The sequence below is a fragment of the Diadema setosum genome, chromosome 11, assembly GCF_964275005.1.
Source record: "Diadema setosum chromosome 11, eeDiaSeto1, whole genome shotgun sequence".
Lineage (NCBI taxonomy): Eukaryota > Metazoa > Echinodermata > Echinoidea > Diadematoida > Diadematidae > Diadema > Diadema setosum.
Genome location: NC_092695.1, coordinates 1,593,196 through 1,608,556, shown reverse-complemented (window position 1 = coordinate 1,608,556; position 15,361 = coordinate 1,593,196). Strand labels below are relative to the sequence as shown.

At 39.2% G+C, this 15,361-nt stretch overlaps 1 protein-coding gene across 1 annotated transcript in view; it reads left to right on the top strand.

The window, feature by feature from the left end:
• LOC140235048 (sodium- and chloride-dependent glycine transporter 1-like) overlaps positions 1 to 15,361 on the top strand; it is a 35,142-nt gene that overhangs the window by 10,493 nt on the left and 9,288 nt on the right. The window contains exons 3-9 of the mRNA XM_072315084.1: positions 3,371 to 3,563; positions 4,201 to 4,332; positions 9,427 to 9,646; positions 10,275 to 10,410; positions 12,396 to 12,530; positions 13,397 to 13,500; positions 14,536 to 14,660. Of these exons, the coding sequence (XP_072171185.1) occupies positions 3,371 to 3,563; positions 4,201 to 4,332; positions 9,427 to 9,646; positions 10,275 to 10,410; positions 12,396 to 12,530; positions 13,397 to 13,500; positions 14,536 to 14,660 (1,045 nt within the window). The remainder of the gene's footprint in view (positions 1 to 3,370; positions 3,564 to 4,200; positions 4,333 to 9,426; positions 9,647 to 10,274; positions 10,411 to 12,395; positions 12,531 to 13,396; positions 13,501 to 14,535; positions 14,661 to 15,361) is intronic.

The window sequence follows — 15,361 nt, the reverse complement described above, 5'->3', positions numbered from 1 at the left end:
ACCAAACTTGGCAGGTAGCATCCCTAGGGGGTTAGGATCTCAATTTGTTAAAATGGGCACCATGCCCCACCCAGGGGGCCCTCAGGGGGGCCCAAACCCTCCAAAATGAAGGAATCTCTAAAAATCTTAGAATCAGAAGTTATAGAGCTAAGATAATACTATGAGTGAGTACATTAATGACTGTAGTTTCAAGTTTGTTCATAGCAGATCCAGGGGTGCCCCTCTTGGGGGCGGGGAGGGGGTTGGGAAGGTCCAAATGGGGGCCTGAATTGTACATTTTCATCTTCTTCCTGAAAACCTCATGATGGATTTTCGTCAAACTTGGCAGGTAGCATCCCTAGGGGGTCAGGATCTCAATTTATCAAAATGGGCACCATGCCCCACCCAGAGGGCCCCAGGGGGCCCCCAATCCCCCCCCCCCAAATTAAGGAATCTTAAAAAATTTGGGCCCTTATTGTACATTTTCATCTTCTACTTGAGAATGCCTGGTCAAATTTTAGTAGAGCTGTGAATGATTTAGATTAGTGACTGCGTGAAAGGTGAACTTGCGATACTCAGGTGAGCACTAGACCCGCGGGTCTCTTGTTTTTTTTTTTTTTTTTTTTTTTTTTTTTTTAGTTTTGATGTTAGAACCGCTGCATGAGGAGACTACTAGAGATTATGACGTATGTGTGGACCACAATATGAAAAAAATATAAAGGGAATTCCACAAAAATTCACTTTGATAGCACGATGAAAGAGCATTCTTTGACTAACCGCCTTCAGAAAGCAGGGGGGATATGTGCTTTCCTTCACATGATATTAACAGTACCCTTAATATATGTCAGTATCAAGTTGATGGAATGTGTAATTTTCATGAAAAATGAATTTTTGTGGAATTCCCTTGATATTCTCTTTATATTGTTGTCCATACATGACGCCATAACCTCTAGCAGTCTCCTCATCTAGCGGTTCCACCACTAAAACTATTAAAAATTCATAACTTTTGCCTCGATTGTCCGATTTTCCTCGAACTTTCACTGATAATGATAATGATAATGAATAACATTTATATAGCGCTTAATACTGATGTTTCTAAGCGCGTCGATCCGGAAGAAAAAAAAAATATGTGTTCTACTAATGTTGCTGCTTTCACTCAATCCACATTTCTCTTTGGGTTTGGGTTTCCTTTAAGATGTTTTCCTTTTGTGGGCCTGTATTGTGCGTAAAACCTTCTTGAAAGTAGCGACGAAGTAAACAGAGGTGTGATTATTGTATTGATGCGCAGGGTATAGCACGACGCTTCTGCGGTTGCGCAACTCTTTTTGAAAGCTCTCCCTTTATTTTCTATCAACACTTATCTTTGTGAATATTATACTCTATATACAATTACATACTGCAGCGGGCAAAACGCCTTCAGTAAGGTTGTACCAGCCCCGGCCCAGGGAGGTGTTAAGAGAAGAAGGGGAATCTCTGTCCAATGTGTGTAGCTTTATGACTAGGTTTTATAATAGCATGATAATTTCATGTTCCATGCTCCAAGCCGCTCTTCTCTAGAGTTTTGATATGGAGACCCAGAGGTTCTTGACTTCAACAATTTTAAGCTCTATTTCAAAAGGAAATGCTGAAATCCTGTGTGGAAATTTTGGTAATGTGTAACGGAACAAATCCTTTCAGTTTTTCTTCAAATCTTCTTGCTATCAATACCCCAGGACTGAAAATGTGGAACATTAGTATCTCATAAAAAGTTAGCATTACCTTGTGCACATTTGTGCATAATTTTGTTTGCCACCGGTTCAGTACCTATAAAATCTAATGTGCGCGTTTCCGCGTGTTAAACATTTTTCAGTTAAAGAAGTACAGTTTTTACTGATTTTTTTTTTTCGCGTGTCCTGTTCTCTACACACTCAATTATTGCTGCCAAAAATATTGAAAGGGACTGCTATGAGGAATGAATGAGGAATAATACCTAATAGAAACGCTGTCTTTTGTCAAAACAATTTATAACACCTTCGATAGAGCGCATAACCTCTTGGCTGCACGGAGCATGGGCAAGAGAGATTCTTGTTTCTTCTCCTTTTCTAACCTCAGTTAGGACCTCTTGCATAGAGGCAAAACTGTCCCCCAGTTTGCCAGTATAGATGACATAGTTTAATGTAACATGAAATTAAAATTTTACAGGAAGAACATGAAGAAATGGCTGTGAATTTCAGAGTTGTTTTTTCTGAAAAAAAAAATTCGCATAAAACCGTCACTTCGAGTATGACTCATTTGGTGTCAATGGCATAGTGAGTCTTATTTTCATGTGAAATGTTGATAACGCTCAGTTTACCTGAACAATTTTTTGATATCATCGGGGCCTATATCGTCCACAAACGAATTTGAACTCGTAGATGTCTTTTTATGTTTATTATAGTATCAAAGTGGTAAGTGACAATTTCCAATAAGAAAACAAAAACAAAAGTCGAAAAACAATGAAATGCATAGCAAGTTTCGAAAACAGTAAAATACATAAGAATTGAAATGACTTTTGGATTTTTTTGATGAGTCACAATAATTAGGGGCTACACGTCAAAAGTTAGACTCTCACTGCTTTTAATTAGTGTTTAACAGACGAAAATAAGACAATCCGCCCCCCCCCCCCCCATAGCCAAAAAGGCCCGGCCTGATTAGGGTTAATTGGATATGCCACATAAATACACTTTATAATATGTACAACATTTTCTCTTTTTTTTTTACATCAATGTAAGATGATTTGTTACGCGTGGTCGCTTAGGAATCAGTGAATGTTTGTAAGCAAACATCGGGGCAGTAAGCCATCCTTTAAAAGGACTGTGAAGGAGAATAAATTTGGGGCTGCATTTGTCCTTGCTTTAAGTTCTGTATAGACTCCAGTGTCGTGAGATTCCTTCTCCTGTCCCATTAGTCATGTTCATCAGAAAGCCAGTTAGCATTTTTCCCGTCATTGAATAATGATCATGCACTGCTTTGGTATCTTTCAAAACGCCATTTCAAACTTACTTTGATTTCGTGATCTATTATTCTACTTACATTTTCAACAGCTTTGTAGTGCTATCATGCTTTTGCAGCATGCTGTGTGTGTGTGTGTGTGTGTGTGTGTGTGTGTGTGTAAAAGGAGGTTTATGATGAACTGTAAATTCTACATCAATATACTGAATGGCTTTATTAATGGAACATATAAGAAAATATAGCATTGACATCGTAATATGCGGGATTAACATAGATCTTTCAAATATCTCACTTTCTTTTTATCTCCTCTTTATATGATATTCTCATAGATGATAATGGTCGACCCATGTTGATATATATTTTATTCATATATTTTGCGATTGTCATAAACTTAACTGAACTGAATTAAATGTTGTGGCAGGGTAACTACGAGGTGGTGTCTGCAGGGGGCGACGTGGAGAGGAAACAGAGCAAGAAGCTCGCGGAGGTGGACGGCAGCCCGCCCCGCGAAGCTTGGAGCAAGAAGATGGACTTCTTGCTCGTGTGCATTGGCTACGCCGTCGGGTTGGGCAACATCTGGCGCTTCCCGTATCTCTGCTACCGCCACGGAGGGGGTAGGTGACTCCTTAGGGAGAACAAGTGAACGGACAAACAGACAGCTAAACGCAAACTCAAAGTCGGAGATGGGGGATCAGAGAAATGACAAAACAGAAGTGATCTTATTCTTGAAACATTGCCATTTTTGTCATGATGATAAAGATTATGTATGACGATTATGATGATAACAAATAATGATAATAATACATAGAGTTAAACTACAGTGTTGCTGTAGAAATATAATTTGAGGTAATAATGACAAATGATAATGATTATTAAAATGATAATGAATAATGGTAATACCGAATGGTATTCGTAATAATATGATTAGCGTTATCATTATTATTATTACTACTACTACTACTACTACTACTACTACTACTACGACGACGACGACGACGACGACTAATACTACTACTGCTATTACTATACTACTACAACTAAACGCGCAACTACTTTTACTGATACTATTAGCACCTCTAAACCAGAATAAGAAAATTTGTATTTGAGTCCTGCGTAATGTCATATACAATTCTAGTGAAACATATAGAGGTAAAATGGTGGAGGAGGGAAATCGATTTGGTGAATTAATATATTTCAGTCTAATTTCACTTTATCTGATACATTTTTGGTGGTATCTTTGATGTGTTTCAGGTGTGTTTCTCATCCCATATTTCATCATGCTCTTTCTGGCTGGAATGCCGCTTATGTTAATGGAGATGGCTTTCGGCCAGTATGGCGGGGAGGGCCCCATCACGATCTGGAAGGCATGTCCGCTCTTTGCAGGTGAGTGAAAGGGGGGAGGGTGGAGAGATGGAGGGGTATTACAACCAAAGGACTGTTCACCTCTTGCTAGCAAATCTTCGTTCCTCGAGAACTGCGTGCAAAGTAAACTAACTGTGAGATATTACTCACCTTTACGCTGCGCAGAAGCATTTTGTAAATAAATGATAACTTGTCACGCCCTCTATGGCAGCAATAACACCTATCACAGCAATTCTTTTCCGCTAGATTACTTTTTTGCCCCTCCGTGCGTGACTGATGCGGTGTGCGAATTAAAAAAAAAAAACATACAAGCAAAACACACACACACACACACACACACACACATATTTCCTTGCTTCCAGGAGTTTGTACAGAGAGTAGAGGCCCCCTTTAAAGTGCATTTAGGCGTGTCTTAAGTTTGATTGATTTTCACTAACGAAGGATGACCAGAAATCGAAAAAAGGGGGCGAGGTCTAAGTTGCGCTGGTTGTGTCAGCGACCTCCGGACCTTTTGGTCTCTCTCTCTCTCTGTCTTTCTCTCTCTCCAGAGATAACAGAGTGGAACAAAACTAGCCAATGAGCATGGTAGAAAACCAGATGAGCCGTCATTATGATGTACCGCTTTACTGTCATACTTCAATGATTTAAATGCATACCTTTATAGGTGATAAAAACACAGCTGTTCGAGAATAACTTAAACGCCCGACATGGCGACATCTTATACAGGCATATTGGATGAACTCTTTCTCGACTACTTCATCTACGTGGAAAGAGATCGGTCAAGAGTTTGTGCAGTTGAGATTACCCCAAGGTGTTTGAGCACATTTAATGTATATATATATATATATATATGTGTGTGTGTGTGCGTGTGTGTGTGTGTGTGTGTGTGTGTGTGTGTGTGTGTGTGTGTGTGTGTGTGTACTTCGAGGATAGCTAGATAACAACTATAAACAGTGCAACAGTGCAAGTTGACGATCATACGTTATCAAACCATTTACTAAGGACCAGAGTGTCTGCTTGGAGTTACTCTTGTCCTGTGGTTAGCGTAATATCCTTGGTGAAATGCAACGACTTTGGTAATGATATGGACCCCTGATTGAACAAGGAGAAATTCAGATGTCTTACCTTCACAAGAGACACATTGCTCTCTCCCTTGTAAGCTCTAACCATTTCTATTCAATTTCTTTGACGCCATGTTCCAACAAACGCATTTCATCGAATATGGCATCAAAGACCTTTAAAGTCTCAAAAGGACGCTCCTGCCAGCATTACCTTCGTCAAGATTTTCAGGCAGAAAGTCACACATCTCTGGTAAACAGGTTATGGTTGAGTGAAAGCATGACTGGTAATCCGTCAACAAGTCGCTATATACCAAAAGCGGCGAGTGAACTATACCTTTTCAAAAACCTTTGCTGCCCTGGACAAAAGTGAAATAGGACAATTATTGCTTATGTTACTGAGAAAGTGTCTTTTTTTTTTTCGGTGAAGGTATTATTTAAGCAAGCTTTTATAAAGCGGCAGAATGATCCTGCTTCTAAAAATTGAATAAAGATTCGTGCCAAAGGTGAGGTTATCAATATGAGCGCTTGATTTTCAAAAGTTGGGGATGGAGGTCGCTTAGCCCGACATGTCCTACAAAAGTACCCTATGCGCGACATGATATTTTGCTCTAACTCCCGACAGTTACATTGATATAAGCAACGTCACATAGTATGACATTAAAATGGCTTCACCCTAAAATAAGTCTGACTTCACACGCACGCAAGCGAGCAGCGATTCATTACTAGCATTTTAATCCAAACAGTCTGCTTCTTCCTGAAAATCCATTTGTTTCTTGGCTGAGCTTGAATTAATCTTTTTCTTCCTGAGCTAATCCTATCATTCATGAATTTGCAGGCCTGTTCATGCCGTACATATCATGATATAAAAGTTTTTCGGCATTACGTATGAAAGACATACAATACCGTTTTTTCTGTGTGAGAAAAGTGAGGTGACTGCGCATGCGCACAGTAATTCTGTCGATTCCACTGTGTAATTTTGTTCTAGTGTTGTTTCATTGTAAGTGATGTATTGAACGCCTGCTGCGTTATCAGTGCGACGAAATTTCGCTTTTCTTGACAGTATTTTTTTTAATATGATTATTATTGTCATTCTCATTCTCATAAGTATCAGGGTTATTTTAATTCATGGCTGTATTACTTTTATCAGTCTTGCAACTACTTTATTTTGTACTGCGTTCAAAGAAATACAGATTCTATTCACGTCAGGATGACTTTCCTTTATTCTGTTTTCCTCTGATATTAGTGTCAACCTTCAGTCGACAGCAAACCGAACTGCTCACATCTGTCCAAAATGTCGATTACTTCAGGTTACTGTGTACAATGCCAACTAGGCGAGCAGAGCGTGATGCACAAAAACGCATTAAGCGCTGCACCGGCATAGTGAACATTATGCCCAAACGACATTTGTATCGATTTTGGAAGTGACCCAAAGTGCATTACACACCGAATTGTTTCCGAGCGAGCTTGAGCTGTAACTGAACTGCAAGAAGGCGCGAAGTCCACTTTTGTGCATTTACGAGGAAATCGTGCTGAAGCAATTTTCGTGCGTACAGGGGTGTGTGGGAGGTGTAGCTCTTCATTCAAATTTATATCACATATCTCGTATATTATTCAATATTGGTTTGTCAGCAGTTTAGTGTATAGGCCTACATCTACCGTAGGTGAATAAAACTTGTCTTCCGCTGTGCGTATTTAACGCCCTTTGGAATTCAGCTGGTCTTAGCGAGTTCCTCGCACATCAATTTAGTCAGGCGCGGAGAGGCAAGCCAGTAATTCGGAGGACACGCATTACTTTAATAGGTGTCATAGCCCCCCATAAAACGGCATGACGAATCATTTTATATTTACAACGTGCTGCTGCCGTGGCTGTGCAATGTTACAAACGTGAGGAATATCTCACAGTTACTTGTAGTTTAGTTTTTATACTCTCCTCGTATAGAACGAGCGTTTTGATTGCACAAGCTAAACAAAATGCTCAAAGGTGACGACAAACGAAAAACAATTATCACATTTTGCTTAGTTCAGTAGTTTTCTTTACGTTTCTTTATCACATTCTTATCAAGAAAATACGAGAACATAATCTCTTCCAACTTATTAAATTTTATTTTTGCTTCGAAGATTGCACATCACAAAAAAGGGCTATAACAGACTGAATTGTCTTGTCAAATTTCTAAACGATAAAGATTATTTAGTTTCCTCCGTTATTTATCACCACTTCATCGTAGAGGCAAAGTCAGACAATGAACGCGACGGGTTTCGCAAAGAACATTTATCTGGATCGTGTAACAGATCCGAGATTATACTACATAAAATATTCATGATAAGCATGATACATTGAATAAATGCACAAAGATCCAACACCCTCATGTTCCTATTGCGTCTTATGAAACGATATCAAATTCTGTGTTTTATATCGAAAATCTAGCACCATGCTTGCTAAGATTAAAGTAAGATAGACAAACGGAGTGATAAAACTTCCATCCGAATTGGACTTGAAATAATAAATGTTTAGATTTCTAGGTTTTTAAGTTTTCACCGTGATATCTGTCACACCGACACGATGCAAGTTAGCCTAGTTGATGCGGATGATGTCTTCCGCTTACAGTTCAACCAATTATGCACGAAATAGTTACCAAAAAAAAAATTATGTTTGTAGTCGATGATTGATCGACCATATTATGCGAGCTGGCACCCATTCCCAATCTGATCATTACCAGAGTGTTTCAACATAACATGTCATTTTTTTTTTAATTCTTAACATATCAGGTTGAGGAGAATTTGGGTGTTTGTGTTCACATTAGTATAGGAGACTTGTGTGGTAAGAGTTAATCACCTTTTCTTCGTGACCTTGCATCACAAAGCCGCCAAAAGTCACCAGACTCAAGGACTTTTAGTGAAGGACAGATTCTGAAAGAGCAGACTCTAAGCTTAAAAATGACACGTAACTCCGTACAATGGACTTTTTCTAAAAACCCAGGAAATTATATGGAGAGAAAGAATACCTTACGGAAAAGTGTTTATACTGAGAAAATACACCTTGAAGTTTAGGATTTGTGATAAAGTACATAATCTCACTCAGCGGTGCTCTTTGAAATGAATAGCCCGAAAACACTCCATTGTAGGCCACTTCTATGGAGGAATTATCATGATTAAGCTGAAATTGTGCACGCTCACTCAGTACTGTAACATTCGACTCATGACTGATAACCAATTTTCAGTGTGATGGCCTTATCTTTTCAAAGAGCTGAGAGTGTGTCAAGGCTTTTTAAGAAATGAAGAGAGACCTCTAAGACAAAACCTGATCTCTCACTCTCTCTCTCTCTCTCTCTCTCACACACACACATACACACACACACACACGCATACGCACACACCCCCACACACAACAATCAAGCAAAACTGTAATATTCTCTTTATGTCACTTCACTACTGTAACAGGAATTGTTGTAGTATTTTTATACAGCAATTAAGGTATGCTGCGATCTAACAAAACTTAAAAGCTTTGCGACTTTTGAACAAATCGATTTTAAGTAATTTCATTTCATTTCATTTTTTTCCACATGAAAATGTATGCAACAAAAATTACATTTGAACAATATAAAAGTGTGGGAAACCATATGAAGCACATCAGGGTTGTTGTAAAATGCCTCATGTGATGCACTCTGTCGAATTGAGTCAGAAGTCGCAAAAATGAAATTTTAGCAATGCCTATTATGTGAATTCTACAGACTCTAAGCTTTACAATGATATGCAATATAACTCATTTCCACATCCCTATAGATTAAAAAAAAAAACTAATATAAACTATGCTTATGGTGTCAGTCCATTTTCGAAAAAATGTTACCATTTTATTTATATATTAACTTCTTTATTTATTCATTAATTCATTAACTTATTCATTTATTTAATTATATTTATTCAATTATGTATTTATTTATTTGTTTATTCATCCATTTATGTATGTAGGCCTATGTATGTACATAAATGTATTTATTTATTCATTCATTTATTTATTTATTCATTCATATATCTATTTTCTTCTCCTCTTTATCAGGAATCGGATGGGCCATGGTGATCATCTCCGGCATGGTAGCCATCTACTACAACATCATCATGGCGTGGAGCACACTCTTCTTTTTACGATCGTTTACTCACGACGTGCCGTGGAAGGCGTGCAACCACACATGGAATACCGAGGCGTGTCAGGAGAACCAGACGGTTGCCATGGAGCTCGGTCTCAACCGCACCCGACGCCCCTCCCAGGAATTCTTCTAGTGAGTTCATTGACCTTTCTTGTTCCACTCCGTGAAACGTCTTGTTTCAGAGTCTGCCTCTGAAGCGAAATTTGAAATAGCAGAGGGGTTTTTGTTTCTACATCTCCGTGTTTAGTAGCTCCGTGATGTGTGTGGATGTGTGTGGATGTGTGTGTGTGTGTGTGTGGGGGGGGGGGGGGTGGGGGCGGGGGTGTGCAGGGTTTCGTCTGTTCGTGTCCATATTTGTTTGGCAGATGGGGCATTGATGAAGGAATGGATGAATGAATGAATGAGTGAATGAGTAAATGAGTAAATGAATGAATCAGTGAATGATTGAATGAATGAATAAGTGGATGGGTGAATGATTGATTGAATGAATGAACGAATGAGTGGATGAATGAATGAATGGTACATTATTGGTTGATTTGATTAATTGATAAATGGATGAAAAAGTGAATGAAAGTGAATGATTGATTGATAACGGTTGATTGATGAATTGATTGATTAATCAATTAATTGCATGAATGAATTATGAATGCATGAATAAATGCATGATTGATTGACTGACTGAATGAATGAATGAATGAATGAATGAATGAATGAATGAATGAATGAGGTAACAAAGCTTGCTTCCCTGTTTCCATGGCAGTAACTACATCCTGAATGTGGACGGACACACGATGGATGACATGGGGGAGCTCCGGTGGGAGTTGGCTCTCTGTCTTCTCTTCACCTGGATCGTCATCTTTTTCTGCATCTTCAAGAGCGTCAAGAGCTCGGGCAAGGTGAGTGTCGCAACAATGCACTAACCTTTATGTGTTTAACAGGGACTCCCGCCTAGAATGTATGTGTACGCTTACGGGTGCGTTGCAATAGATTTCGATCTAAATTTCATTTGGAATTGTACTAGTTACATTGTACTTAATTTGCTTATATGAAATTGTCATATTGTATGTTTTGGCCGGAAATGAAATAAAAATGAAATGAAAATAATGTGTCCTCATCAAAAGTATGTGTGTGAGAGTGACACCCCGTGACGCATGCGCATTTGTGATTTGGTAATAGATTTGTTTTTGTCCCCGCTGAACGAGTTCGAGCAGGGGACTATGAAACGGGCTCCGTACGTGTGTGTGTCTGTGCGTCCGTCCGTGCGTCCGTCCGTGTGTGATCAAAATGTTAAATTTGCTACTTCTCTGTCATTTATGAGCCAATTTTGATTCTGTTTGCTTTATATGATAGCACTACATGGGAGCTTTGAAACTTCTACACAGAATTTCAGTTGTGACCTTTGACCTTGACCTTTGACCTATATTGTACATTTTGCTACAAAATGCTACTCCTTCGCCATTTCTAACCCGATTTCGATTCCGTTTACTTTATGTGATGGCACTAGGTGAGGGCTTCAAAACTTCTACACAGAATTTTGACCTTTGACTTCTTTGACCTTTGACCTTGATTTTTGACCTATATTGTACATTTTGCTACAAAATGCTACTCCTTCGCCATTTCTAACCCAATTTCGATCCTGTTTTCTTTATGTGATGGCACTAGGTGAGGGCTTCAAAACTTCTACACAGAATTTTGACCTTTGCCTTCTTTGACCTTTGACCTTGATTTTTGACCTATATTGTACATTTTGCTACAAAATGCTACTCCTTCGCCATTTCTAACCCGATTTCGATTCCGTTTGCTTTATGTGATGGCACTAGGTGAGGGCTTCAAAACTTCTACACAGAATTTTGACCTTTGTCTTCTTTGACCTTTGACCTTGATTTTTGACCTGTATTGTACATTGGCTACAAAATGCTACTCTTTCGCCATTTCTAACCCGATTTCGATTCCGTTTGCTTTATGTGATGGCACTAGGTGAGGGCTTCAAAACTTCTACACAGAATTTTGACCTTTGCCTTCTTTGACCTTTGACCTTGATTTTGACCTGTATTGTACATTGGCTACAAAATGCTACTCCTTCACCATTTCTAACCCGATTTCGATTCCGTTTGCTTTATGTGATGGCACTATAGGTGAGGGCTTCAAAACTTTTACACAGAAATTTGACCTTTGACTTCTTTGACCTTTGACCTTGATTTTTTACCTTTATTGCACATTTTGCTACAAAATGCTACTTCCGGCGGGGACATATATTACGCACCGCGTAATTTCTACTTTTCCTTGTTGTTTTTGTTTTTCATCATGGGGAATAGAGATCTTTTGGGAGCTGATGAATACAACAATATCCAGTGCAATGATTTGAGGAATGATAATAAATGAAGATTGTAATTAAGGTTATAGTATACAGTGGTAATAGTAACGATATTTTTTCAAGTAATAGTATTTCATTCGTAGAAAAATCACGCATGCAGCGATAAGCCTGAATTTTTAAGACTCGTTACAATGGTGATAATGAGAGTTTACTGGCTTATTACACAAGAGTACACGATGGTGACATAAAATAAAATCTTTACTCAAACTAAGAAACACCTAAACGAAACAAACGTCACTGTTACCTTGTAAACTGTCACAATGGAATTAATATCACCGAAATAAATTCCGAGAGATCGTGGACACAATTAAAATTATCGTGAGACATTTTTTCTCGGCACGACACGTCGCGACGGCAATGGACTGCACAAACTGTGTTTTTGTGGAATATGTTGAGTAAAATATACTTATAACCACGATGTTAACCAAATGTTCGTGTCAATATGTGGTTAATCGTTCCGCCCATTTTATATGTGCTCCTTTTTTTTTTTTTCGTCTTTTGTAACAGGTGGTCTACTTCACCGCTACGTTTCCGTACATCATTCTTACCATACTGTTGATCCGGGGAGTGACGCTAGAAGGTGCCCACATCGGGATCAACTATTATCTCAGTCCGCGTTGGGAAGAACTCTCAAAACCATCGGTCGGTAACATGTGGATGATGAATGTTGTATGGGATGAAAAGAAAAAAAATGCAAGAATGCAATAATTGACTACCGATTAAAGCATGATACATTCCTACTTTCGCATTTGATAAATACGTTCATGCTATGAGTCATCTATTTGATGCAGCTGCCATAATGTACAACGCGAGTAAAGTACAAAGATGCTTAAAGTTGTATACATGTATGTGCAATGTGAGAAAAACATAAGTATTATTATTACACAAGAATGATGGGCCCTCTCTTTATGTAGGGTTTCTCTTTCACAGAGAAGACAGAAAATTAAGAATCTCTCTTTGATGTAGCTTTGCAACCATTGACGTATTGACAGAGTCAGAGTAAGATGAGGGAACGACTTCCCAGCCCATCTGCACTTGGTGAATGAGCTGTCACACTGGTAAACGCTAAAATGCTATATTTGCAATTTTAGATTCGTGCGCCTGTGATATTATCATGGCATACAGTGTTGTACATTTGTCGGTGCCATCGACTAATTTCAGAGTAGCAATTCTAAACCGCAGATAGCTGATATGCCTCGGGTTTGTCAGCGTTCAGTTCTTCTCAAAAAGTTCAAGAACAAAAATTAATTCGGTTCATGACGATACACCTCTTCTAACACGATGACAGCAATGAAATAAAACATATATATTTTGATGACAGAGGGTCCAAAATGTAAGCTGCACTTCAAGTTTGCATGACAATTGTGTGAGAATCACTTATGCTCACACTCGTCGTCGTTGGCGCAGTGCCCACTATTTACAACTAATATTTGATCCGTTGCTAAGATACCAGAGATTGGTGTCACTGACCTTTGCACCGATTCCGCCACACCCCTTCATCCTTTCAGGTTTGGAGCGCTGCGGCCACCCAGATTTTCTACTCTCTCGGCCCGGCCTGGGGTGGCGTGCTCACATTCGCCAGCTACAACAAGATCAACAACAATTGTTTGATGTAAGTTCTGATTTATGTGATAGATTCATAGCTGTTTGAATGCGTTTTCATTCACTTATTTCACAAATAAAATGTGAACATATGTTTGGACAAGACAAAGTAAATAGTATTTTATTTTGTGCAAGTAACAATAGAAAAGAAAACAGCAACAACAAGTATGATATTGCAAGTGGTAATTAAACATCAGTCAGTGATTGGATAATAGTGATCACGTGGTATTGTAAACAGTGCCATACGATACCATTATGATACCAAGTGGTCGAGCGATAATGCTCCTAAAGTGCTTTAACCATTCCGAATGATAACGCATAAATTATGTTGCTCTTAGTGGCCGAGAAAACACAAACTGTTCCTACCTCAGGGTTTCAAAAGCTTATTAGGGGAGGTTATGAGACCCTCAGTAACTTTTCAAACCGGTCGGGTTGAACATTCTGCCTGTTCCCTACCCTGACACTAATCATCTATTAAACGTTTTGTGAAAAAAAAAAGTCAGTGTATTGTCGCTCGTCATGGACCAGAGAGACTGACCCGACTCGGGTCCTCTTCGGACTTTTGGACATCTCCGTGACTCATCGGCAAACGCGATTGTTCAAAGTACACCGTGTGTGAGAGAGCTCTCCTCCTGAGCAGAAAGTGCTATAAAGCGTTCGCTTGGGATTTCGTTTAATTCCGTCTCATTTTGCACACAAGTCACTAATGAAGGTTATAAAATCCAGGTCCCACGAATCGCGACAATATGACACCTTTTGGTGAAATGTGCGCTTGAAGGAAGTTCAACAGTCTAAACTTACAGTTCTAAACTTTTCTATGTGACTTGTACGACAGGCAGTCCAGAATATATGATAGAAATGGAAAAAAAAAATAGACGACTATGAAGTGACGGCATTCATCCATCGACATCCATACTCGCATACAAATTTTGCAGCTATTGTCTTCAAGCGGTCGCAATATACTGGTTTATAGTGTATTGATAGATGTAGTATGTCCTTAAACTCCATTAAACGATTTATGAACTGTTTGCGGTTTGTCTTTCAGTGACGCCATCGTGCTCCCGTTCATCAACTGTCTGAGCAGTTTCTACGCCGGCTTCGTGGTCTTCGCCACTCTAGGCTTCATGTCCTACAAGACCGGCCTCCCAATCGACAGCGTCGCCGTAGACGGTAAGTTAGCATCCTCAGGCCTACACCGTTTTAGGATGCGTTTATAGCAAACTTTTCTGGGCAAAACATGGTTTTGAAACCGTGTCTTGTGGTTTAGTTTTGCTATAAACTGTAGTCGTGATTACAAACATGGTTGTGAAACGCACTGTTGAGGTGCGATTGAAAACCATGTTCCACTAGAAACAAGGTTTTGAAAGTGAGAGGCAACCGTCTTGTGATTTGGAAAAAAAAAGTTTATATGACGTCATAGTTTCCCGCGCCCTGTCCGACCAATGAAAATACCAGGGACCAAGCTGCGCATAATGAGATGCGTAATGGCAGAGTCCGAGAGAGCCGGAAACACGCTCGGGGGTGGCTCAGAATTATAAACGCTGCTCTGTCAAACCATGTGTCAAAACCGTGTTGCAAAACCATGTTTCAAAACCATGTTTCAAAACCATGTTTCAAAACCATGTTTCAAAACGGTGTTTCTCGGTACGCTAAAAATTTTTAAACGCAGCCTAAGATGTAGACCACGGCCGCAGCAGCGTCTGACTGACTACCCTGCATTATTATGATTAACACATTGGTAATTGCTTTTTGTGTGACGTTACAAACCAAATTTTTAATCTTGAAGGAAATGAATCTTTTCCTCCTTCATTTTTAGTTTTGTCATGATGGCAGCTGTGAACACATCGCCCGCTCTTAAATCATGACATTGT